This window comes from Hoplias malabaricus, chromosome 6 (genome assembly GCF_029633855.1).
Source record: "Hoplias malabaricus isolate fHopMal1 chromosome 6, fHopMal1.hap1, whole genome shotgun sequence".
Lineage (NCBI taxonomy): Eukaryota > Metazoa > Chordata > Actinopteri > Characiformes > Erythrinidae > Hoplias > Hoplias malabaricus.
This window is the reverse complement of record NC_089805.1, coordinates 50,736,583-50,763,009: the sequence shown is the minus strand read 5'-3', so window position 1 is coordinate 50,763,009 and position 26,427 is coordinate 50,736,583. Positions and strand designations below refer to the sequence as shown.

The window sequence follows — 26,427 nt, the reverse complement described above, 5'->3', positions numbered from 1 at the left end:
GTCCTGCCAAGTCTGAATGAGATATGAAATAATTGGCCCAAACCATAATTGGCACTGTTTGTTACTAAGGTTTGCGAAGAGAATATCCTCCAGTTTCCAAGGATTTACGGCATTTTGCTCAATCGGGCGCCAAGCGACACTAATTGTAGAGTCCAACCAGGAAAAAACTGGCCTCAGCACAAATGAATAGTGGAACTTAAAATTAGGAACTGCTAAACCACCTTAGTCTCGCCGCCTTTGTAGAATGAACATTTTTAGACGAGATCGATTATTCCTCCAAATAAATTTAGACGTAACAGAATGAAGTTTTTCCCAATAATCAGAGGGAGGAGGAAGGGGAATCATTGAACTTATAAAATTAATTCTGGGAAGAACATTCATTTTTACAATCGATACCTGGGCCTGCAATGAAAGAGGAAGATTTGTCCATCTTTCTAGATCCTTACACACCTTGCTGAGTATGGTAGAGCAATTTGAGTGTTGACCATAAGACCACTTTAGTTTATCAAAAGCTTTCATGGCGTCAAGAGATAAAACAGCCAGGGTCTTGATGTCAACTGCTTTGTCAGCTATATGGAGGCGACGTCTCACATTATCAGATGCGAGTCTAGATTTAATAAAACCTGTTTGATCAGGATTAACAAGTGATGCAATATGGGGTTGTAGACGATGGGCAATTAGTTTGGAATAAATGTTTAAGTCAGAATTTAGTAGACTAAGGGGACGATAGCTTGTACAGTCAGCAGGATCCTTATCTTTTTTCAGTAGCAAAGAAATTAAGGCTGTATTGACATCCCTAGCAAAACATCCCCTTTCCATAGAGTGTTCAATCATCCTTAAGAAAAAGGGACTAATATGGTCCCAAAAAGTAGCATAAAATTCAGGTGAGATCCCATCTAGCCCCGGTGATTTGCCCCTTGGCATAGCAAATGTTGCAGATCGCAATTCCTCCATAGAAATAGGATTTTCTAATTTAATAGAATCTAAATTGGGTAATCAAGAATGATCAAGCTTCTGTAAAAACTCATCACATCTACCCTGATCCGGAGTTATTTTGGTTTTATAAAGATTGGAGTAGAAATGTTTAAAAGTATCATTAATTTTTTGTGGGTCTGCAGTAATATTACCATTTGGTGTTCTAATAGCTGATATACAAACCGAATTCCAAAAAAGTTGGGACACTAAACAAATTGTGAATAAAAACTGAATGCAATGATGTGGAGGAGCCAACATCTAATATTTTATTCAGAATAGAACACAAATCACAGATCAAAAGTTTAAACTGAGAGAATGTATTATTTTAAGGGAAAAATATGTTGTTTCAAAATTTCATGGCGTCAACAAAACCCCAAAAAATTTGGGACAAGGCCATTTTTTACCACTGTGTGGCATCCCCCCTTCTTCTTACAACACTCAACAGACGTCTGGGGACAGAGGAGACCAGTTTCTCAAGTTTAGAAATAGGAATGCTCTCCCATTCATGTCTAATGCAGGCCTCTAACTGTTCAATCGTCTTGGGCCTTCTTTGTCGCACCTTCCTCTTTATGATGCTCCAAATGTTCTCTATAGGTGAAAGATCTGGACTGCAGGCTGCCATTTCAGTCCCCGGATCCTTCTCCTACGTAGCCATGATGGTGTGATTGCTGCAGAATGTGGTCTGGCATTATCTTGTTGAAAAATGCAGGGTCTTCCCTGAAAGAGATGACGTCTAGATGGGAGCATGTTGTTCTAGAACCTGAACATAGTTCATTAATGGTGCCTTTCCAGACATGCAACTGCCCATGCCACAAGCACTCATGCAACCCCATACCATCAGTGATGCAGGCCTCTGAACGGAGCGTTGATAACAACTCGGGTTATCCTTGTCCTCTCTGGTCCGGATGACATGGCGTCCCAGTGTTCCATAAAGAGCTTCAAATCGTGACTCATCTGACCACAGAACAGTCTTCCATTTTGCCACACTCCATTTTAAAAGACCCCTGGCCCAGTGCAAATGTCTGAGCTTGTGGAGCTTGCTTAGAAATGGCTTCCTCTTTGCACTGTAGAGTTTCAGCTGGCAACGGCGGATGGCACGGTGGATTGTGTTCACTGACAATGCTTTCTGGAAGTATTCCTGAGCCCATTCTGGTGTTTCCTTGACAGTGGCGTTCCTGTTTGAGGTGCAGTGACTTTTAAGGGCCCGGAGATCACGAGCATCCAGTAGAGTTTTACAGCCTTGACCCTTACGCACAGCAATTGTTCCAGATTCTCTGAATCTTTTGATGATGTTATGCATGGTTGATTATGATAACTTAAAAGTCTTTGCTATTTTACGCTGGGTAACACCATTCTGGTATCGCTGCACTATCTTTCTGCGCAACAATGGTGGAATTGGTGATCCTCTTACCATCTTGGCTTCAGAGAGACACTGACACTCTGAGAAGCTCTTTTTATACCCAATCATGTTGTCAATTGACCTAATTAGTGTTAATTGGACTTCCAGCTGTTCGTTATATGCTCAATTTCCTTTTTCCAGCCACTTATTGCTACTTGTCCCAACTTTTTTGGGATTTGTTGACACTGTGAAATTTTGAATCAACATATTTTTCTTTTAAAATGTTACATTTACTCAGATTAAACTTTTGATCTGTCATCTATTTTCTATTACGAATAAAATATTGACATTTGCCATCTCCACATCATTGCATTCAATTTTTATTCACAATTTGTTTAGTGTCCCAACGTTTTTGGAATCTGGTGTGTATCTGCAAATTGTTCACTTGATCTGATTTTCATAGCTAGAAGGTGGTTGGGCCTGGTACCCTGGAAATAATACCGTTGTCTGGTTCTGTGTACTTGAAATTCAGCGTGCTGTTTAAGTAAATCATTTATTTCTTTCTTAACCAAATCTCGGCTTAACGCCGCCTGTTCAGAGAATTTATGTTGTAGTTCTAAGTCCAATCTCTGATACTCATCATCTAGATTTTGTAACTTCATAGATCTGACTTTACACAGATTAGAAGAGAATCGTATAGTGAAGCTTCTAATGAAACCTTTTATTGCATTCCATAGTATCCAATAATCCTCTACTGACCCATCATTAAAAGCAAAGCTGCTGTGTCAAGATCCTGATCTCTTGATCTTGATACATTGGAGCTATCCAATTTGGGGTCCCATACAGCATTAATGTCCCCTCCAACCACTAACGCATAATCCATTAAGTCAAGCATCTTTTGCGTAAGTAAATCGTAAAAAGATTTATCAATGGTATTAGGGGCATACACAGAGAGGAAGGCTACTTTCTTGTTAAAAATTTCCATTCTAGCAATCACAATTCTACCTGAATCATCTGCCCACGTCCCTAATAACTTAAGCTTCAGACTGCGTCTATCAATGACAGCTACCCCTTTAGTTTTGCTATCAGAAGCCGAGAAAGCAATTGTGTGATATCATTTGTTGGTCAAGTATCTGACATCAGATATGCGTCTCCCGTTTGGATATTTTTAACCAAATTTCCCATGATTTGTCCAGAGTCCTGATCCTGTCAGGAATCACAAAGCTGCGACATCTGGTGGAGTTGGCCGGTCCAGGACTCACTGACGGGGAGACTTTAGCTGATAGCAGCAGTGATAGGTAGTGAAAATAACGTGTGTGTGTATGTGTAGCAGACTTGAAACGGCGCTGGTCACAGAAGCAGGCACACACACACCAGGGAGTGGAGATCTGGAGATTTATTCTGAATAAAACAGCATGGGGCACAGTAAGCTCATGCAGCAAATCAGCACCCTCTCTCACCCTACACCATACAGCATCCACTATGCTTCTCAAAAAATCCCTAATCATATAAAACAGTTTCATATGAAGAGAATGATATACATTGATAAGGGTTATTTTGTATCTGACCACAGATATGAGGAATTTTGTGATGCATGACGGTATTACATTAATTCACCTGCTGAGCTTTCTACACAGAACTCAAAAACCCATGTGAGGAAAAGAGAAAAATAATAAAAAAATATAAATGAAATAATTACATGAATAAAATGTAATATTTTGATCGTATAGTGTTTAAATACTACATTAGTGCCCGACAGATCTCAATATTTCACATAAACTCTTATTACAATCACACAACAATGAACATACCTGAATAAAACAGCAAGGGGCACAGTAAGCTCATGCAGCAAATCAGCACCCTCTCTCACCCTACACTGGTAACGCCAAAAAGAAATGTGACCGTGTTATACATCGCCAAATATCGTTCATATTTGACACAAAACTGACGTTCCAACATTTTCTCCTGAGATATTATATTACACGTAATAACAATTTCATTGTTTAGTGGCTTAATACTACATTTCTCAATGAAAGAGCGCAGCAGGTCTTACCCATACAGCATCCACTATGCTTCTAACGAATCCGGGGGAAAACCGCTGCATGTGCTTACTTTGAGTGTTACATTAATTAAGACCCCAGCTAGAACAGGTTCAGGGGGAACCCAAAACGGTTAGGAAAATTGAACTTATTACACTTCAAGCATATATAGTGACACACAAAAAAAAGAAATAAAGTTTTGGTGAAGTTCACAATAGCCATAATTAATTTAACACAACAACCAAAATAATTATAAATAAAAAAATAAACCAATTTAATCTCAGCTACATACTCCCCCCTGAACTTCCCAAAACTTCTCCAGGTTATTCAGTGTTTTGTTTTATGAAGATGTCAGCCACCAACGGGTATACTCCATCTCAATCTGCAACTTATGTTACCCAACCCACAGGGAAAGAGGCAAAAGAAGGCTGATCAGACCCTCAAATGCCAGCTTGCTCAAAGGGGTGCCTTAAACACCACCTAATACTGAGTGATTACTGACAACTAATTACTGAATAGTGAACTAAGCATGTACAACTGCTACCACTTAAGTTACTCTGATTATGAAAGTAAAGACTTAGTAAAACGGATGGGATGGCCAGTTCTTTGGACCATATTCTGTATTAACCTGTTCACTGGTTTCACAACTCTACCTACTCTGGTTCTAATCTGAGTTACTGCACTGCTAGGTCCTGAATTTAAGGCATTTGGGGAAATACTACTAATGCTCCCTTCATCAACATTAAGACTGACAGAATCCACATCCCTTGCAAACTCGTCCCTCATGTGCGTATTCCCAACCCCGCAGCCCTTCTCATCCATGTCTCCAACATCTGAGTTACAGCTCAATTGAAGTTCAACAGCTTTTGATTCTGAGTCTGCTTCGGATAGCTCACTTTCTGGAGTAACTGAGCTCTGGCTGTCTGGACAAGTGCAGGAAGTGGCAGCTTCAACTACCCAGCTGGCAGTCCGGTCAATCCTGTAAGAATCTGACTTTATCACTGATTCATCTTCCTGAGGACCGTCACTTTGCTCGGCACATGATTCTGACACATCATCAAAAGATGGTTCTATCAATCCTTCTGTTTCAAGAGGTAAGAAACTGGCTTGCAAAAGTAGGTTCCTATGTACTACTTTCTCCTGCCCTGTAGAAGTGTTTCGAATTCGGAATATATGACACCTGGGGTCTGCAGAGATCACAGTGTAAAGTGTGGATTCCCATTTGTCAGCCAACTTCCTGCGGCCACGTTCACCCTTGTTGGCCAACAGAACCCGATCCCCCTCCTTGATGTCACAGCCCTTAGCTCGTCGATTATATAGGTCTGCTTGCCTTTGCTGACTGGCATCTGCATTAACTTGAGCCTGATTGAGAGCTTCTCTGAGGTCATCCCTCATTTTCTTTACATATTTGCTGTAATCTGTGATGTCATTATCTCTCTCAATGTTATTAAACATAACATCTACTGGCAATCTGGGAACTCTTCCGTACATCAAGTAGAAGGGTGCGTAACCTGTCGACTCATGAGCTGTACAGTTGTAAGCGAATGTCAATGTTTGCAACATTTGAGGCCACTTTTGTTTGGATCTAGGTGGTAATGCTCTGATCATACTACCTAATGTACGATTGAATCGTTCGACGTGACCATTTCCCATAGGGTGATATGCTGTTGTTCTTGACTTTTTCACTCCAGCAACCTGCAACAACTCCTGAATCAACTGGCTCTCGAAATTCGCACCCTGATCCGAATGGATCCTCTCTGGAAACCCGTAAACACAAAAATATCTGTCCCACAACAACCGTGCTACCTGTCTCGCTGACTGATCATGACATGGGAAAGCATGAGCCATTTTAGTGAAATGGTCAGTGATCACCAATACATCCACACTTCGACCATTATGATCCTCAGCTGCCCAAAAGTCGATGCACACTAACTCCAAAGGACTTGTGGTTTTGATACTCTCAAGTGGTGCTCTTCCTTCCGGCTCAGGTGTTTTGCTAACCACACAACGTTTGCAACACCTTACATATTCACGAACATCTTGCTCCATACCAATCCAAAAGAACCTCTGTCTAGTCAGATATAAAGTCCTACTTTGGCCCTGGTGGCCAGCATCATCATGGACACCCTGGAGTATGATCTTGACAAGTGTAGCTGGCACAACATACTGATGGCGCTTCTTCTTTGTTACTGGGTCCTTGCTTTCCCTATACAATATTCCATCCAATAACTTAAGCTTCTCCCATTGCCTCAAAGTCTTAATCACTTTGAATGTCTCCCCAGTTCTCTCTCGTCGGGAAGGTCTCTTGCCCCGTGCCACATAGAAGAGAACTCGAGACAGAGTACTGTCATTTTGTTGCCTTTCTTGAAGCTCTCTGAGGGGAAAAACAGGCAGTGTGCTTTGACCAGGGGCTGCTAACTGATTCACATCCTGTACAAGCCAAGAAATGGCTCGTTCTTCTGCTCCCTTGTCCCATTCTTCTTGTCCCTCCAGGATGGCAGACACTTCATCACAGGCGAATGAATGGCACTGCAACCGATCTACTGAAGTGAAATGATTAAGAGTTTGGCTGTTAGCACTAAGTCTGAAAGCATCTTGAACTAGGTTCTTTCCAACCTCCTTGGCTTCCTCTAGCAACACCTCGTAAGTCTCTGTTATCAATCTCTGAACAACAGGGCTGGGAACAAAAGGCCGCCTACTCAAGGCATCTGCAACTACATTTTTGCTACCTGGGATATATTGTATGCTGAAGTTGTAAGGTGCTAACTTGGCTACCCAACGCTGCTCACACGCATCGAGCTTCGGCTTTGTCAAGATGTAGGACAGCGGATTGTTGTCCGTCCAGACAGTGAAGGTATTTCCCTTCAGCCAGTGACTAAATTTATCACAAACCGCCCATTTCAGGGCCAAAAACTCTAAACGATGAGCAGGATAGTTGCACTGCGACCGAGTAAGAGCCTTGCTTGCAAAGGCAACAGGGCATGCCTTACTCTCATCCTCTGCAACTTGAGCCAGTACAGCACCAAGCCCATCCAATGACGCATCAGTGGACAAAATGAACGGGCGATTGAAATCAGGATGGGCAAGGACCACAGATTGCAGAAGAGCTGCCTTCAGTTGCTCAAAAGCATCATGATGTTTCTTTTTCCAGTCACTGGGGCTAAGTTTCCTGAATGCAGCAGCACCTTTTGCGTTGAATTTTTTTCCTTTAGGGGCAGCAGTTAACTCAAATAATGGTTTGGCAATGCGAGAACAATCTCGTATAAACCGTTGGTAGTACATGACCATGCCCAGGAAGGATTTAATCTTCTTCTGGGATGGGGTAACCCCATCATCCATCATAAGATCTGTTGCTGTCATGCTGGTGATGATTTGAACTTTATCAGGGTCTGTCGCTACACCATTTGCATCAACTATGTGACCAAGGAATCGTACACTTCGTCTGAGAAAATAGCATTTCTTAGGAGCTAGTTTCAACCCATGATCACGCAATCTATTGAAAACCATCTCAAGCCTTCTCAAAGCCTCTTCCTCATTAGGTGCAAACACAAGCAGATCGTCTAAATAGCAGAGCAATGTCAGGAAATTCTGGTCTCCAAATATATTCATCATGAGGCGCATGAAACTCGCTGGACTGTTACATAACCCTTGTGGGAGTCTGTTGAATTCAAAAAGACCCATAGGTGTTGTAAAAGCAGTCAATCTTTTGTCTTCCTCAGCCATTTCAATGTTATAAAAGCCCGATGTCAAATCCATCGCACTGAACATGACATTTCCTCCTAATGCAGCAAGACAGTCAGACTGATGGGGTAACGGATGGGCATCCTTAACTGTACGTGCATTTAACCAGCGATAATCTACGCATATGCGCAAATCTCCAGTCTTTTTCCACACAAGTACAAGAGGAGAAGCCCATTCACTGCAGGACTTCCGTATGATGTCTCGTTCCTCCATGTCTGAGAGCACCTGCCTCAACTTCTGATACTGCCCTGGAGGGACACGACGGTATGGCAGTCGGAAAGGACGTGCATCAGACAAATGAATGTGATGGACTAGATCCTTGGCCTTTCCACAGTCTAGCTTGTGCTTCGAGAACACATCCTCATACTTTTGTATTAGGTACAACAATTGGGTCTTCCAGAAAGGTGACACCTCACATGATTCAATGTCTAAATCACTCAGGCCAAGCTTCCCTAAAGTGTCCTGGAGACTATAATCAGAACCATCACTATATGCAACATGTGTTGCCTGAGTCTGCACTCTTAACTCCTTGTCTGGTATTCTTCCAAGTTCTAAATCAAGGTCTTCTAGTGCTACACAGGGAAAAACATCAGCCATCTTGGAATTTTTCTTCAACCTCACAGGCTTGTTACCAGGGTTCAAAATACGCATGGGGACCCATCTGTCGCCACTCATAGATGCTATAACTTTCCCTACTATTACATCCTTTTTATGAGTTGGGGACCTTGGTGGTTCGACGAGTATGGTGCTCCCAGCGGAGATAGGTGAACCCATAGGTAATCTTCCCCACACAAGGTGCTCATGCTTTGGCAGCAACGTGACAGCTTGAGTTAATTTAACAGTTCCCACCAAATCAGGAATTTTTCCACCTTTCCACCTGTTTAGGCCAGACAACATGTTCAAAAACTGCTCTATTTGAAACTCATTTGTATTATCAGGTCTGCTCATAACACGCCAATATGCAGGACTCTGCTTAAGTCGGCCAATGAGATATTTGATAACATTTGTGCCAAGTATGAGATGATCCTGCTGCCCTGGGACAACCAGCGTGGGTACACTAACAGTGTAGCCATACACTTCCATCTTCAGCTGATATATACACTTGGGTTGGACTTTGACGCCACCGCAACCAATGAGGGTTATGTCTGTCTTTAATTCCCTAAGATCAGGCTGCAACACAGCATTTTTAAGTTCTTGTTCTGCCCACTCACTCATGGTGCACGTCATGGAACCACTATCAAGTAGGGCTCGCAGGGATACTTCGTCATTCACGAGCACATCAGTATAGAATAAGCTGTCAGCTTTTTCTAAGTTAGTTACATTTTGAAACAAAATCATTTTACTGCCAGTGACAGACGCACAGCTCTCTTCATATATGGCTAACATGTCTTCGTAATTGAGGGTTTGAGTATTCTCACTCACATTATCCCCTCCCAAATGTGAGTTTATCAGTTTCCCTGATGCTGACTAGTGTTTTGCTGTGCGACAGGAGTAGAATTTCTAGTGCATTCTCTTTTCAGGTGTCCAGTCTCTAAACAAGTCAAACAACGCCTTTCCCTCATACAGTGTGCACGAGTAGAGTTTGATTTTTCTCCACAAACACGACAGAGGGAAGGCCGCATCCAAGGCACTGCTTGAGGCCTAACTACTGTGCTAGAAGTCTGGCTTGTGCGTTCTAGGACTCTCTCCAACATGTTAAGCACTCGCTCTAAAGTGCTAGGGTCTGACACTCTTTCATCTGATTTAGCTGGACCACTTGGGATGCATGTTGCTGTATTTATCCCTACAAAGTCTTCTTGATTTGTTTTGTGAGGGTTGGTTATACAAGCTGTTGCTACATTTAATATAGGGTTTGTACTAGACTTATGAGACATTTTCCTGGAGTGGCTCTCTCTCTGATGTTCATCGATAGCCTCCTGAACTTCCATAACTGTCCATTTGCTGATAGGCTTGCACTTAAACACGCTGCAGAGTTCTGGGTTGGGGCAATTTCTAACAAACATCATAGCGATTTCTGAGTTCATATTCTCCATTTTGCTTCCCTGTCTATGCAAATGGCTGTCAGCTGATTCAGCTGCGATGTTTAATCTGACCCAATAGTCTACAGGACTCTCCTTAGGGCTGGGCAGAGTAGCATAAAAATCCGCCAATGGTAAACATGACCAAGGACGGTCGCTAAAATAACGTCTCAAAACATCATAAATTGTCTCAGCATAAATGTCTACATCAGAAGGATAACTGCTCTTCAGTCCCACTTTAACCATACTCTTGGCCCGGCCTAACAAATGACTTAGAATCTCATCTACTTGCTGTGCAACTGTACAGTTTCGCTTATGTAAGTATATTTCCATCATTTCTATCCATTCTTGTATGTTATATTTATCAGTCCCATCGCCACGGAACATGGGTGGCTCTTTAAAATCTGACTTGACAACCACATTTAATCTGGAGAGATCCAGAGTGGTACTAGATGGTTCAACCCTAGGTGTTTCTGGCATCACTGAATGCGTCTGGATTACTGGAGTCTGGCTGGCTAACAACCGGTTCACTATGGAGTCTCCAATTTGGCTCCCTAACTCTCCGATTAGTTCTAACATCTGCTGCGTAGTGTTATCTTTACTTGTGGAAGGAGTTGAAGACGTAGGCATGACAGGCTCTTTAACAAAAGTGAATTCTGACTCTGAGGGCTCACCATAGATTAGTACCCTGGCCTTACTTTTAGCACCCTCGGCTGTAGTGATTAGCCCTCTGCCCCTGCCAATGACTGGAGTACTGACATCATACAACTTAGGTTCCCTACTCGCCATATTGTTACACGTGTGAACTCTTATGAAACAAGTGTCGGAGTAAAAAGGAATGAGAAGAAAGAGAGAAAACAAAATCTATGTATATAACTCGAACTGTGTGTGAAGGAAGACTGGTAGTGTTAACTTTCACTAAAATGCAGTAGGGTGTCTCCACTGGCCTCCTGCTCGATATCTTGGCTTTCACACTGTTGGCCCCGGCGATCGGCAGCGGCTGACCAAATGGATCCGGGTCACGGCACCAGTTTTATGTAGCAGACTTGAAACGGCGCTGGTCACAGAAGCAGGCACACACACACCAGGGAGTGGAGATCTGGAGATTTATTCTGAATAAAACAGCATGGGGCACAGTAAGCTCATGCAGCAAATCAGCACCCTCTCTCACCCTACACCATACAGCATCCACTATGCTTCTCAAAAAATCCCTAATCATATAAAACAGTTTCATATGAAGAGAATGATATACATTGATAAGGGTTATTTTGTATCTGACCACAGATATGAGGAATTTTGTGATGCATGACGGTATTACATTAATTCACCTGCTGAGCTTTCTACACAGAACTCAAAAACCCATGTGAGGAAAAGAGAAAAATAATAAAAAAATATAAATGAAATAATTACATGAATAAAATGTAATATTTTGATCGTATAGTGTTTAAATACTACATTAGTGCCCGACAGATCTCAATATTTCACATAAACTCTTATTACAATCACACAACAATGAACATACCTGAATAAAACAGCATGGGGCACAGTAAGCTCATGCAGCAAATCAGCACCCTCTCTCACCCTACACTGGTAACGCCTAAGAAATGTGACCGTGTTATACATCGCCAAATATCATTCATATTTGACACAAAACTGACGTTCCAACATTTTCTCCTGAGATATTATATTACACGTAATAACAATTTCATTGTTTAGTGGCTTAATACTACATTTCTCAATGAAAGAGCGCAGCAGGTCTTACCCATACAGCATCCACTATGCTTCTAACGAATCCGAGGGAAAACCGCTGCATGTGCTTACTTTGAGTGTTACATTAATTAAGACCCCAGCTAGAACAGGTTCAGGGGGAACCCAAAACGGTTAGGAAAATTGAACTTATTACACTTCAAGCATATATAGTGACACACAAAAAAAAGAAATAAAGTTTTGGTGAAGTTCACAATAGCCATAATTAATTTAACACAACAACCAAAATAATTATAAATAAAAAAATAAACCAATTTAATCTCAGCTACATATGATTGAATACAGTTCAGGGATTATGAGTGTGTGTGTGTCTGTGTGTGTGTATGATTGAATACAGTTCAGGGATGATGAGTGTGTGTATATTGATGTATATTGGAGTGAAGCCAGTCAGTGTGTAATGGGAGGGTGGTGATTGCAGACTCATTGACCAGTGGGATGACTTGTGGATAATAGCTATTAGTCTGATTGTCCTGGCCCTCAGACTCCTGTAACGTCTGCCTGATGGCAGGAGTGTGAAGAGACTCTGCTGTGGGTGTGAGCTCTCTCTGAAGATGTTTATTGCCCTCCTAGTGGCCCTGGTGTGGTAAATGTCCTGCAGTGATGAGAAGACAGTTCCTGTTATGGAAGGCACAGTCATGATCACACACTGGAGAGCCTTCCTTTACTGCATGCTGCAGTTTCCATACCAGACTGTGGTGGCGTTAGTGAGGACACTTTCGACTGTGCACCTGTAGAAGATTTTGACTGGAAAGCCAAACTTCCTCAGCCTTCTCAGAAAGTACAGTCATTGCTGGGACAACTGCTCCAAACAACCCAAACAGAAATGTGACAAACTGCTGTAATCCAAACAGAGTGGAAATGCTGTTAATATTGTATTTATGTTCCACAGCTGGGCAACATGTGCTCTCTGGGAGGGTGAGAAGTGGTCTCCACAGGGAGCTGTGAAATAGGAAATTGTCTTGGTGCAGACTCAACTTTACTTTCAGAGCAGTACAGTACAAGTAGTAGTTTTTGCAGAGATAGTTTTTAAGAATAAAACCTGTACAAAAATATAATGTTGTGTGTGTGTTCCGAATGTGTGCTCAGAAATAAAACACAAAAGTAGAACGACATGGCAGGGGTAACTCTGCACTATCCAACATAAGCAGACTATTCTCTATTGCTATTGTTATACACTTATGGTATTTATAGAAAAAGAAACAATGCCAATTAAATAAATTCACATTCATATGCACATGATTGATATATCGTACTATTGATATTCTACTGATCCGAGCAGAGCTCTCAGATCTTTAGGAACTAGAGTTAGTCCTGCCTCAGGTCAAAACTAAACATGGAGAGGCAGTGTTTAGCTCCGGCGCCGCTCTTCAATGGAACCAGTCGACTGAGAATATTAGAAGAGCCCTGACTTTAGACACTTTTAAATCAAGACTGAAACATTCCTGTTTGAGCAGCTACAACTCAGTTTAAAATACTCTGGACTTTTATTCTGTAACAGCACTTTAGTTCCTTTCTTTTATTGTATCATTTTAAATTGTTTTAATCATTTTATCATGTTTCTTTAACTCTGTTTATGTATTTCCTTTTATTGCAATATTTTAATTGTTTTATTGACTTTTATGATTTTTATTCTTGCTTTTAATTTAACTTTTTTCTGTAAAGCACTTTGAACTGTTTTTGTATGAAAGGTGCCCTATGAATAAACTTGCCTTGCTTTATTCATGGTGGAGCTGATGGTTCACTGAACTCAAGGCTTATTTTACTGAGATCATAATGACAGACTTAGCTCTGCAGGAGCTGCTCTAACATTATTCTGTCAATCTTTTTAGGATTCAGCCTCTGGAAGACTGAGGATATTCATAGAGCTACTGAAGTCAGACCACATCCCAGTACAAGACTCCATGTAGCAGGATCAGAGTCTCTCAGTGAGAAGACCAGTCTGCTGGATGTGAGTGCCTCAGTGAAACTCAGCTTCTACACTGGTCTGATAGAGGCTGGAGGTTCTGCCCATTATCTGAAGAGCAACACCTCCTCCACTAATCAGTGCAGTGTCACCCTGCGCTACCATAAATCTACTGAGCATAAAGAGCTCAGAATATCTGATCTAGACTCTCCAAATGCTAAGAAATTGGAAGAGACAGATGCTACACATGTTGTTGTTGGTGTGCTCTATGGAGCTGACGCAATCATGGAATTCCAACAAACAGCCAGTGATGCTTCAGATAAACAGAAAATCCAAGGAAACCTACATGTGATGATCAAAAAGATCCCCTCAGTGGAGATCAGTGGGGATGGAAGCCTTAAAATGGATGATGATGACAAGAAGAAGGTACAGAACTTCAGCTGCACGTTTTTTGGAGATTTTGATCTAAAAGAGAACCCTTCTACATTTGAGGAAGCTGTGAAGGTGTACAAAGAGCTGCCCACCCTGCTGGGGAAGAAGGGAGAGAAGGCTGTGCCTGTGAAGGTCTGGTTGTACCCACTGAGCAGGTTTAACAACAGAGAGTCCAAGTTAAAGAAATTGATCGCAGAGGCACTGGTGTCTGAGGTGGAGAAGGTGATGGATGATTTCCACCAAGCTGAGAAGAGAACCAACAATTTACTGGAAAAGAGCAAAGGGATAAAGGCTGCAGACCTTGTCGACAAACTAGAGCAGTTCCAGAGCAGTCGGAGGGTTTTCGCTGTTGAGTTTCTGAAGAAAATGGCAGTTCTGATTCCACAAATCCGAGGGGGAACGGTAAAGGAAACGACCCTGAAAGACCTCCTGATGTCCCTGAATAAATCTGGCTTCAGTGGAAGAGAAATGAAGCAGTGGCTGGATGGAAAGGATACTGAGACTGATGTTGTGATAAAGTACATCAAAAAGATAAAAAAGTACACAATTAAACCTCCAGGACCTGAGCTTGACTCATTCCTCATGGACCCAGATGTTACTGATGCCCTTGTGTTCAGCTTCACCTCTCTGAAGTATGAGGAACCATACCTCAAAAAAATCTCACAGGCAGCTGAGAACTTCAGGAGTGGTTCCACCAGTGGCCCAGCTAAACAAGCCACAACAGAGGAAGATCCCTGGTACAAGAAAAGGGTAGTCAAGAAGGTCCTGGATTCCACACTCAGTTTGTACAACACCAATAACCCCAGCAAGAAAGTGATCAGTTTTATATCAGACCCAGAGCACCCAGGAGCTTCAATCCGCTGGTATAAGAACACAGACCTCAAGGATCCACATGTAACAGGAAACCTGTTGAAAATATGTAAGTTTTTTATTATATTACTTATTACATTAATGGAAAATTATTGCAATCATTTGCCACGTTTTGAGGTGTGTTTTCAGAGTCAAATCGTTTTGGAATCATCTATAAATTATTTGATGGATTTAGTCAAGAGTCCTTGGGAAGGCACTATATAAATGTAACAGTCAATCCATCCATTAGTCAATCCATAAATCAATCAATAAGATATAAGCAGCCAATAGCAGCAGGGTTAGCATGCAACTAGCTAGAGACCTGTATCCTCACTCAATATTAGCATGTGCTAGAAGCTTTGTCAGCATGCCACTAGCTGAAGATAGGAACCCTCAGTCGATATTAGCAGTCACTAGCAGTAGGGTTAGCATGCAGCCCAGATTTCAAGATCTACCGTAATATCTGGACTGGTTCAGTAAAACAGATCTGGGCCGCTGTCCTGATCCGCTGTACCGGCATGGATCCAGTTTCCAGATTCAGAACGATACTGGGCCAGCACCAGGACAGATCCTCATGGTTCCTTTGTTCCAAATACGGACCAGATCCTCTTACTACTCCTCCAGATCAGCTCTGGATCAGAACTGGTTCAGCTCCGGACAGACTCCAAACAAGCTCCATCTGTTTAACAGTTCTCAACATTGTGTGTAATGATTTAATGATATTTTAAAGTTCATTTCAGAGTGAAGCTCCTGATAAAATTAAAATATAAAACTAGACAAAGATTAATCCATAAACAAATGAAAATTGAGCTTCTTTCTTTACTTTTTTCTCTGGATGAAGTGAAGACACTTTACAAAGTACTTTACTGAATATGAAATCAATACTTTCTCCAACTAGGTTTGAAAATAAGAACACAATTTCCCAACAAGACCTTAACCTGAGAATGTATTATTTTATTTAAATCACTTATAAACATCATCAAAAATAAACACATTTAAATCAGCAGTCATTAATTAAATGTAAGGTTTTTTCCACAATGTGAACAGACAGAGCTAGAGATTTCCATTTGCAGTTCACTGTATAAAGCCTCCACTGATCAGAGCAAACTTGGACATTTAGACTTGTGTTACTTTACACGCTGCATCCGTTCTTCTTCTGTAAGCAGCCTAAAGAAGACAGAAAGACCATGTTTTATTGGTGAAAAGGCCATAAAAATGTGTACATAGTGCAGCTGTGTAAATCTCTGTTGGATGTGAGTGTAGAGTCCCTCGTAACTACAGCTGTGACAGTTAATGATCTTCCAGAAATCACCTCTATCTCTGTCTGAATGGCTCTTATAGTTTGATCTAAACACTGATAATAAAGACAGTCTGCTGTCATATGACCTTCTATCACCAACGTTTACTTCATTTTAATGAAACAGGAGTTTATCTTTGGACCATTTCTGTTGGTGAAACTGAAACAGACACAAGCTGATGTTTACAATCAAACAAACAACAAAGGAATTAAAACAAAACAAAGATTCATATCAGATTCTGATGACCCCCTCCGTAACAGTGGAACTAAACCCCCCTTTGATCAGCTCCATTCACCACAGAGGAGCACTATGTAGCTCTAGAATTACAGACTGGGATTGATCTGTTCCATCTGTTGAGTGAGCACTAATTATTGTAGAAATGAACTGTATTTGTCCTTATTCTGTACTTAACTCTATCTTCTTTTTAGATGTAAACACATCCGTATAAACACTGACTAGGTGTTGTTTGGTATTAAATTAATGTGGTGTTTAATTCTCTAGCTTTCTTTCTAATATCAGCACTGGCTCCTCTTCTGACAGCGTCTGAGCTCAAGGGGATTTTAGACTCTAACCTATTGGTACTCACTAGAACACAGACTCTGACTGAACACAGAGCACTTTTGTAAGTCACTCTGGATAAGAGCATGTGTTAAATGTTGCTCTGCATACTGTGTTAACCCCCTTTCACACCGTTCCTCAAAGGTCAGGACCCCCACAGAGCAGGTGTGATGTGGTGGTGGATCATTCTCAGCGCTGCAGTGACACTGACGTGGTGGTGGTGTGTTAGTGTGTGTTGTGCTGGTGTAGAGTGGATCAGACACAGCAGTGCTGCTGGAGTTTTTAAACCCTGTGTCCACTCTCTGTCCACTCTGTGAGACACTCCTCCCTCGTTGGTCCTCCTTGTAGATGTAAAGTCAGAGACAGTAGCTCATCTGTCGGATCATCGGTCTCCTGTGTAGCGTAAAAAGGACAAGGGGGATATAAATTTCAGATCAGTTGTTTTTAATGAATGGAATACTTTTACAAATATAATAAACTGCTCGTGGCGAGGCCTGAAGATATGAACATGATTAAAATAGTTAAAGTTATGACTGTGCTCTGTTCAACATCATATTCCTATTAAAGGGATATTTCTGTTGTTCTGAAGTGGGGATGAGGTACTGATGCCTAGTCAGTGTATGACCCAGTAGACAGTGTTCAGCTTTCTTCCAGTTCACAGTCTTCCTCCAGTCTGCTCCTGTGAACTGGAAGACTGCTGAGTGTGGTCTACTGTGGGTCATACACTGACTCAGCAGATGTAGAACTACCACTTTAACAGTCACACAGCTGTGTCCATCACACACTAATGTACTTTTGGCTCATTTCAGACTCTTACTAAAAGAGGAAAATTTCTTTTTAATTTCCAAGGCAACGGTACACTTAACAGTCCAGGGCTTATTCCCATTTTCCGTCCCTGAAATTCCATTCCCAAATCTGGAGGGTTCCTGCTCAGGCAGTGAATAAAGTAGAGGCTTTATCATCATTTAATTTCACAGAAAACCTTCAAATCTGTAACAGACACCATTTAGAGTCTTGAAGTGTATCTGAATGTGCTCAGAATCTGATGAAAACCACAGGAACATGTCGGCGTTGTTCTGATTTGTGAAAATAATGTAAATGTTAGTGACTGTAAACTGAAGAGTTCATGAGTCTGTTGTAAACTTGTCTTCTGACGGTTTCTAAATGAAGAGAGGAGACCAGTCTGGATTTAATGCTGTTTACTGAGCACTCTAGTTCCAGAATGAAGTCTGATCTGGAATATGGTCTGGTCTCAGACTGATCTGAGGGTCTGTGAGAGACACACATCTTTATTCCCCATTCTGCACCTTACACATGGACTGATCATTATCTACTAGAACAGAAACAGGACCTGAAAACAGGAAGAACTGTCCTAACACATCATGGGGCGCTGTCGTAAAACAAGCCCTAAACAACCAGGCCATAAACATCCTCTGAGCTCCTGGTGCACTGTGGTGAAATGAACCATGTTTGTCTCACAGACTGAGCTCATCAGATGAGGTGAGTTTAGGGAGAGTGTGACCCTCCAAACCAGTCCAAACGCCAGGAGAAATGGTACAGTTCATATAAAGGAAATCACAATTTACAACAGTCCCAAGACTTTTTCCTCTTTAAACTTGTGTCTCCAGGGGTCTACTTTCATCAGGTAAAATGTGGAGTTGATACCTCCTACTGATTTGAAGTTATTGAAGCTGGAGTAGACAGTGGGCAGGTGGCCTCTCCGTTATTTCTTACTGCAGAAATACAGTGTATATATCTTGTCTAGACCTAATGCCAACATAGTGTCTCTCTCCAAGTGGCCTTTACCCCTCACCAAACAGTAAAACCCTTAGTTATGGTGTGTTTTACTCTGATTTACTTTAAGTCTGAAGTTTACACTTGTTTCTCATCCACTGCACTGTCCCTTTAAATGACTGAGGTGTCGGGAGGCGGGACCTTCACTCTGATTGGCTGTAGAGCGAGGCACCCTCCCCCACACCCCTCCTGTGTTTAAATGTCCTCAGTGGGGGAAATGCAGCTAGTGAAAGAAATCTAAGCTTTGAAACATGTTTATTGACTTGATTATTGTTTGTGGAGCTGGTGGCCGCCGAATAAAACCGTTTGAGTCTCTCTCGCGGGGTCTGGGTCCGTTAGGAGCTGAAAACATAAGCGTTTCTCTGAAGCAGGGGTCTGTGTTTGTCCCGCCTCCATCGCCATAACTCTGCTCCTGATTGGTCTACAGACTTGATTGACGTGTCGTTGAAAGCCGAGAGCCTAAGCTCCATGACGCTGTGTGAGCTCCACGGGGTCATATTTTAATTCTTATTTGGAGTTGTGTACTATTTATTGGGGACTGTTTGTTTGGGTCAGTCCTCCTGACACCAACATGAGGATTACTCCCGAACGGTTTGACGGAGAGACTCAGATCGGTCTGGTTTTGAAGGAGACACACTGAGGAGAGTCTGTGTTTCTCTTTGTTTGTGTGAGGCTTCGAGACGCCGCGGGTTTGTTTTTGTGAAAAAGATCTGAAGTGTGTGATAACTGTATTGTTTCGGGGTTAATTCCGTAGTCCTACATTGTAGACTATAATGACTTATATCCTCGTGATCCTGAGAGTCTGTCCGTTCCAGTGGTGTATGATGTAAACATTGACTCAAATATGGAGCAGTGAAAACTCTGAATATCTGCACTGTCACTAATACATTTACATTACTCTCCTGGAAAGGTGTATTTGGAGCAGAAACACTGATTTATCGAGTGGAGTTCTATATAAAAGGCAGAGTTTAATCTTTAATGTGGTCTCTGTGGATGTTGGAGCTGTAACACCTGAGATACACTGACGGATATAACACTGAGTGGTTTATTACCCGCCGGCGGACAGGGGGCGGTATAAGAGTGAACCTCTCTGTACAGACTCTACAGGCGCAGGTTTGATGTGGGGTTTTTAGAAGCTGCTGTTTCTCTCTCGGTAAACACAGCTCACACTGCGCTATAAAGATGGGGCCTTTCTTGCTCTTGAAGCTGAAGTGGTCCTTAAACACGGCCAGGGTTCATTTCCTTCCAGAGGAACTCAGAACTGGACGGGGTTTCTCACTCAGCGGGGTCTGCACCGGTGAAGGACTTGTCCGTCTCCATATTTCCTGTGATTTTAGCGGGAGATTTCTCTCCAGACCCTCAGTAACCAGTGGAACAGGGAAAGTCCTGCAGTGGCTCTCTCTCAAACTTCTCTGTGGGAGAAATGGACACATGGGAATAACTTAAGGTCAGATTTAGTTAGTTCTCTGTTCCAGAACAGACCAATAACTGCTACTTTATACGTAACAGAGAGTGTTGTGGAGATATGAGAGTTCTGTGTGTAATTAGTTAAATAAAGAAGATGTTGGAGATGATCCTGAGCCTAGACGAGACGCACCGCTGTCTGGAAGAGAGCACAGGGAGGTAGAGGAGTGAATGTTCAACACTTTATTCACAGTGCAGCAGCACAGGCAGCAGACAGTAAGGGGACACACCCTGTGTGTTTGTGTGAGCGTGTGTGATGTCAGAGGAACCCCACCCATCAGCGGGAGACTGTTCAAGGTCCACACACAGACTCTGAAGAGACGTTCGGTTATGAAACAAGTCCAATGTTGTAGAAAGAAAGAGAGAAGTGTATAAACTCACTGTAACTCCTGTAGGTGGCGCTGCTGAGCACATCCTCTTCTTTCCACAGTGACCCTGGGAGGGGGGAGGGGCCACACAGGAAGTGAACCTGTGACAGAGGGAATAAGACTAAAACCTAGTTAAATAATACACACTTGTGAAAATAAGATCAGTAAATGGTACAGAATTATAACTTTTATTAATTTTATTGTAGAAATAATGTATTTTTGTAAATGAACTCACAGCAGCCGGTAAAACCTATAAAACACAAACAGAGTGTGTTCTGGAACATAAAATACATTAGTCATTCGGCCCAGATCTGGAACAGGACCCTGTCCAGAACCGTCAGAGAAAGCTCATGAACGGACCTCTCTCTCTTTGTTCTTTATGATATTGTTGTATATATTTACAAACATTATACAGAGACTTTTATTTTGTTTTTAAGAAACGATAAATGATTGAAAAATTAAATCTGACACATTTATAGTTTTGACTTTATATTAAAACTCTTCCAACACAAAGGAGAAGTGACTCTGTGGTGATCCACATCAATAAAGAAATAAATGAATGAAGAAAGAAGCAGACACATGGGCTGTGAATATAGAACGTGTTGGTGCTGTCTTTAAATATGAATTAATCCAGAGTTCAGAAGACTATTAAACATTAGCCTTAAGACACCTTCACTAAAGTTAATTTGTTGAGTGAACACTGAGGATGTTGGTCTTCAGGACTAAGGTCGATTTGATACTCATCTCGATACACTGCCCCCGATACGATATAACTGTGATACACTGAAACCCCCTGTGGATACGATGAGATACAGATCACTCCTGTTCATGATACGATGGGATTCAGAAATGATTTGATAACGATATGACTTCATTCTAAGAGGACTGGGTTTGATAAGTGATCATTCGATACAGTTAGTAGAGGTGTGAGGATGTATCGGCCGAACCCATCAGTTTTCTTAACTCAATAACACAGTTCTGCTTTACTCTCTGTAACAGTCTGAGGGATGTATTCATCTGGTTGTTTTCAATGGAGAAAAACCAATAAATAATATTTAAAAATGTGTAATTCACTACATTCAGACAGAGAATTAAAGTTTATTCAGTTGAATTATACAGTTATGTTCTCCGTCTATATTCATACAAAATGTATAAAACATAAGAGGAACCGTTTTTAAAAGTACAGTATTAACAATGTGCACAGTGAAAATTATGATCTGTAACACATCCTACTGTCTGCTTGACTCATCTGCTACTCCACACCGTGCCGTCTTTTCATGTGTGTCTCCAGGTTCCTCGTGCTACTGATGTATTTTACAGCCCCACGGCATTGTTTGCAGACTTTGTGTGTCTTGTTAAGTGTAACACCTCGCTTAAAAAAACTGAAATATGGCCCCACACGTTTGATTTGTGTGATTTTTTTTTGGGTGAATTAAATATCTCTTCATTGCTCTCGTTTCCCTCCATTTTTGTTGTGTTCGTCTGTGTGCTTGAGTCAGTGCCTGAGGACACAATTAATGTTGATGTTTATGTTTATGTCCTCGGGGAAAAAAAAGGAATCAATAAAAAAAAATACGTTGACTCTGAAAACCCATTAGAATAAGGAATAGAGGCTGGAAAACAAAACACCAGATTTAACCACGGTATTTACTGATGCAAAAAGGCTTGAGGAGCTGCACTGTATATTCACCCACAAATTAAACCCCATGGACTTTGAATCTACCGGTGCAGTCGCATCACAGACATGTACCGAACCACCGATGTGAATCTCCCCATCCCTAGTGAACACACTTTATCTCCCTTTAACTCAGTTCTTCTGTAGAGAATAAGGTAGTGTTCACACAGTTTAAACAGAAAGGTGTGCTGCAGGAACCTTACATTAAAGGAGTTCTACTAAAATCACTTACTTTAACTGAATTACATTTTCATATAAATACAGTTCCCTGGTTCAGTTAAATGTGATCTGAACTGTTTTCTAACAGAGTCGTGTAGTTGATGTAACTTCAGATTCATTCTGTTTTACTGAGACATCTATTTGATCAAATGTAGTCACATTCAGTTTAAACTCCACAGCTGTTTACCCTTCGTATAAAATCAGATCTACATCAAGTCTTAAAGGAGCAGTCTGTAGGATATTTACTGTACTTAGTCATAAAATGTCCAGGGTGTGATCATAGATTAAAGGAGCAGTCTGTAGGAGATTTGTTGCCGTGGTGATTCCCTCTAAATGTGGCGTGTAGCTGTTGGAGAAATGGTGGAGCGTGTGTCTGATGTAACGGCTGTCCGTGTTTAATTTTAATTTCTCAGTTTCTGACTGATTCCAGTGGTCTCTGGGTTTTAATGGGTGCAGTGTTTCTGATTCAGGAGGATCTTCAGTCGTGTCTCTCATGGTGTTTAGGTACAGTGCTGTTTGGTAGCGGTCAGACAGAGGGCGCTGTGGTCTGACTGTAAATGCACTGATGAGATCTGGATCTAACCGCTCTCCCTCGTCTGTTTGACACATGGTCAGAACTGTTTCTTTGGACGGTGTTGTGAGTTGTGTTTGACGTGGTCTCTGTGGATGAAACCGTTTCCTGTTTCTTCAACACAGTCCCATTCTCTCCCGGTCCTGGGTTTACATCTCCACGTATTAAACCACGCCCACGGCACTGAGAGTGTGTGATCTCAGACTGTAAATCTGGGAGACGTTCTTCATGAAAATAAGGAGAGTCCTGAGGAGGAAGTACAGGAGCTGGTCTTAAATTAGAAAATCATGAAAAAGTGGATTTATTTCAGTAATTCCATTCAAAAAGTCAAACTTGTACATTACACTCATTCATTACACACAGACTGATATATTTCAAGTGTTTATTTCTTTAATTTGATGATTATAACTGACACCTAATGAAAACCCCACATTCAGTTTCTCAGAAAATTAGAATATTACTGAAGACCAACACAAACAAAGGGTTTTTAGAAACGCTGGCCGACTGAGAAATATGAAGATGAACAGTATGAAGATGAACAGCACTCAGTACTTAGTCGGGGCTCCTTTTGCCTGAATTACTGCAGCAGTGCGGCGTGGCGTGGAGTGGATCGGTCTGTGGCACTGCTCAGGTGTTATATGAGAGCCCAGGGTGCTCTGATAGTGGTCTTCAGCTCCTCTGCGTTGTTGGGTCTGGAGTATTACATCTTCCTCTTCACAATACGCCATAGATTTCTTTAGGCTCTTATTGAACTCTCTGTCTGATGTCTTTTTTCCAAATCCATTGGAATTTAAGCCTTGAATGTTGCAACAGCTGATTGTAAATGAACTCCTGAGTCGTGTTATTGTTGATCTGTAGTTAATTAAGGTTCAGATCAGTGTTATAGGTCTATATTAAAGTCAGTCTATTAATCTGGAGCAGAGGATGTTGAGCAGGGGTCTTATCTGGTTCAGTTCTGAAGCGGCTGGGTTCTCTGCTCTTCATGTTACTGATGCGTAGGTCTCTTGCTGATCTGCTGCTCTGGAATCTTCAGCTGGACGTGGAGGTGGAGGTGGAGGGGGTCTCTCTGTGTCTCGTCGTGTCGTGTGGAGTCTGGTGCTGTTGTGTCCCAGGGCTGTGGTGTTCAGCTCCTTTGTGAACAGTCTTACTCCCTGTCTGTTGAGGTGTACGTGGTCGTGCAGGTGATGAGGGCGGATGTCTTTGTGGTGTGTGATGTGGACGTTTGGTGTGAGTGCGCAGGCTCTGCACGGCTCTACGCTGTTTCTGTGGATACTGTGGAAGGGCACGTCTTCACGTGGTGGTACAGTGGAAACGGTGACCTTGGTTTGTGTAAATCTCTGGGTGTTTTTGACTGCCACCTCTCTCAGTGCCGGAGCGACCCGTCCTCTCATAGCTCTCAGGTCATTGGTCTCTGTGTGAATAATGATGTGTTTGTACTGGCCTCTGTTGTTAGAGAGAGGATGTTGAGAGCACTTCTGGTGTTTGGACTCCACAGTTTGGTCACTGACGTGTGCGGGAGTAGACCTTTCTCCAGGAGGTGTTCTCCATTGGAGTCAGTGAGTAGAAGGACATCTGTGGAGTCTTCACTCTGTGGAGCTGCAGAGAGACTGGGGAGGTCTGACGCAGGGCTGATGTTTGGTTCCTGATGAATCTCTTCTATGTGCAGGGCTCTGAGGAGGCCTCTGAAGGAACCAGGGTTTCTCCAGGAGTGTGTGTGTGTGTGTGTGTGTGTTGGGGTGTATGAGGTGTTCTTTGTCTTTTAGTTGGTTCTTTACTGTAGAAAGCTCCTCGTATAATGTTTCTCTGATCTTTGCTGGTTCTCTCCTTGTGTCCGTCTTTACGTTACGGAGCTGATGTAGTTTCTTGTAGTTCACTGGATGATCTTGTGTTGGTTGTTTTCAGGCTCTCGATCTCTCCTTTGAATTGAAATAATAAAGCACTGAACCGACTCAACACGTCGTTTACTCGGTTCCTGAGACGTTTCCTTTCTTCACTGGACGACAAGTGAGAGAGCATTTGATCTGTGACTTCCACCGTTTCTACTCTAACAGTGAAAGGTTCTCCTTTATGTCTGATGCAGGAGACTGAGGGCTTGGTGTTGAGGGTGATGTGTGCTGACTTTCTGTTGGAAGGGTATCGCTCTCTTCTTGGGAGACGTTTACTTGTGGGAGCTCTGCTCCTGTTGCCGTTTCCTTCATTGGAGTGAAATCTTTGATGAAGACTTGGAGAGCAGACTCATTTCCTTGGATCATTATCGTCTCGGTCTGATATCTGCTGAGCGTTAAGAGCCGTCTTTCTCGTTTCTCTCCGTCTTCAAACGCTACGACTCATCGGCCTCTGCGGACGCCTCTTTTGATGACGTGGCTGTAGCGCTGGCAGAAAGCGCTGGGCCAGGAGCTGGTGTTCTTGGTGTAGAAGAGGAGGTGGTGGTGGTGTGCTTTTCTGTCTCGGCGAAGTCTGTAAACAGAGTCTCTGGGTGTTCACGCTGCTGCTTGGAGTGTTCAGAGGAGGTTCTGGGAGGTAGAGAAAGGGGCGGGGCCAGGGTCCTGAGGCTGTATTCTCTGATTCCATTTTATTGTTTCTTTATTTTTCTTTTTAAATGTAAACAACAATTGAGAATGTTTCTGTTTTGTTTCCAGTGGAGTTTTCTTCTCTGTGACTGATTTATATATATATATTATATCTGTCCATTTCTGTAAATATAAATATAAAAGCACATTTCCACAATAGTTTCAGTGTAAAAGATTCTCCAGAGAATAATGAGGCAGTGTTCCCTGACCTTTACAGTCCACTGTGGGTTTCCACTGGAGCAGACACCAGTCTTTCTCCTCAAATGTCTCTCCTTTGCTTTGTGTTCCTCTTTCTTAGTCCCGTTGTTTGTTATTTCCCTGTGTTCTTTGTTTATTCCTCCACTTCTTTCTTCTGCTCGTTGGTCAGTGTGTGCCGCTCGGACCCGAGGCTCTCGGCCCAAAGTTAAAAAGACGAGTTTTCTCCTCCTCTCAACAGCCAGTGGATCTACAGATCACTCCAAATCGTCCTGATATATTCCCCCTGAGTTTAGATCACTATTTACTGCTGGATTTGTACAAAACATCAACTAAATATTCAAACGTTCAGGAGCTCACACTCTTCACTGCTGCTTACAACTCACACACACACACACACACACACTCTCTCTCACACACACACACAGACACACACTCTCACACACACACACACACACACTCTCTCTCTCTCTCTCTCTTCTCTAACTCACACACTCTCTCTCTCCTCTTTCTCACTCTCTCCTTCTCGCTCTATGTGGGATGGTGTGTTCTTTAATGTGTGTTTATTGTGTGTGTAGATGTGTGTGTGTGTGTGATGGTGTGTTCTCTAATGTGTGTTTATTGTGTGTGTAGATGTTTGTGTGTGTGTGCA

At 42.2% G+C, this 26,427-nt stretch overlaps 1 protein-coding gene across 1 annotated transcript in view; it reads left to right on the top strand.

The window, feature by feature from the left end:
• Positions 1-26,427, top strand: part of LOC136699839 (stonustoxin subunit alpha-like) — a 66,560-nt gene that overhangs the window by 35,020 nt on the left and 5,113 nt on the right. Inside the window, exon 3 of the mRNA XM_066674864.1 lies at positions 13,709-15,133. Coding sequence (XP_066530961.1) covers positions 13,709-15,133 — 1,425 coding nt within the window. The remainder of the gene's footprint in view (positions 1-13,708; positions 15,134-26,427) is intronic.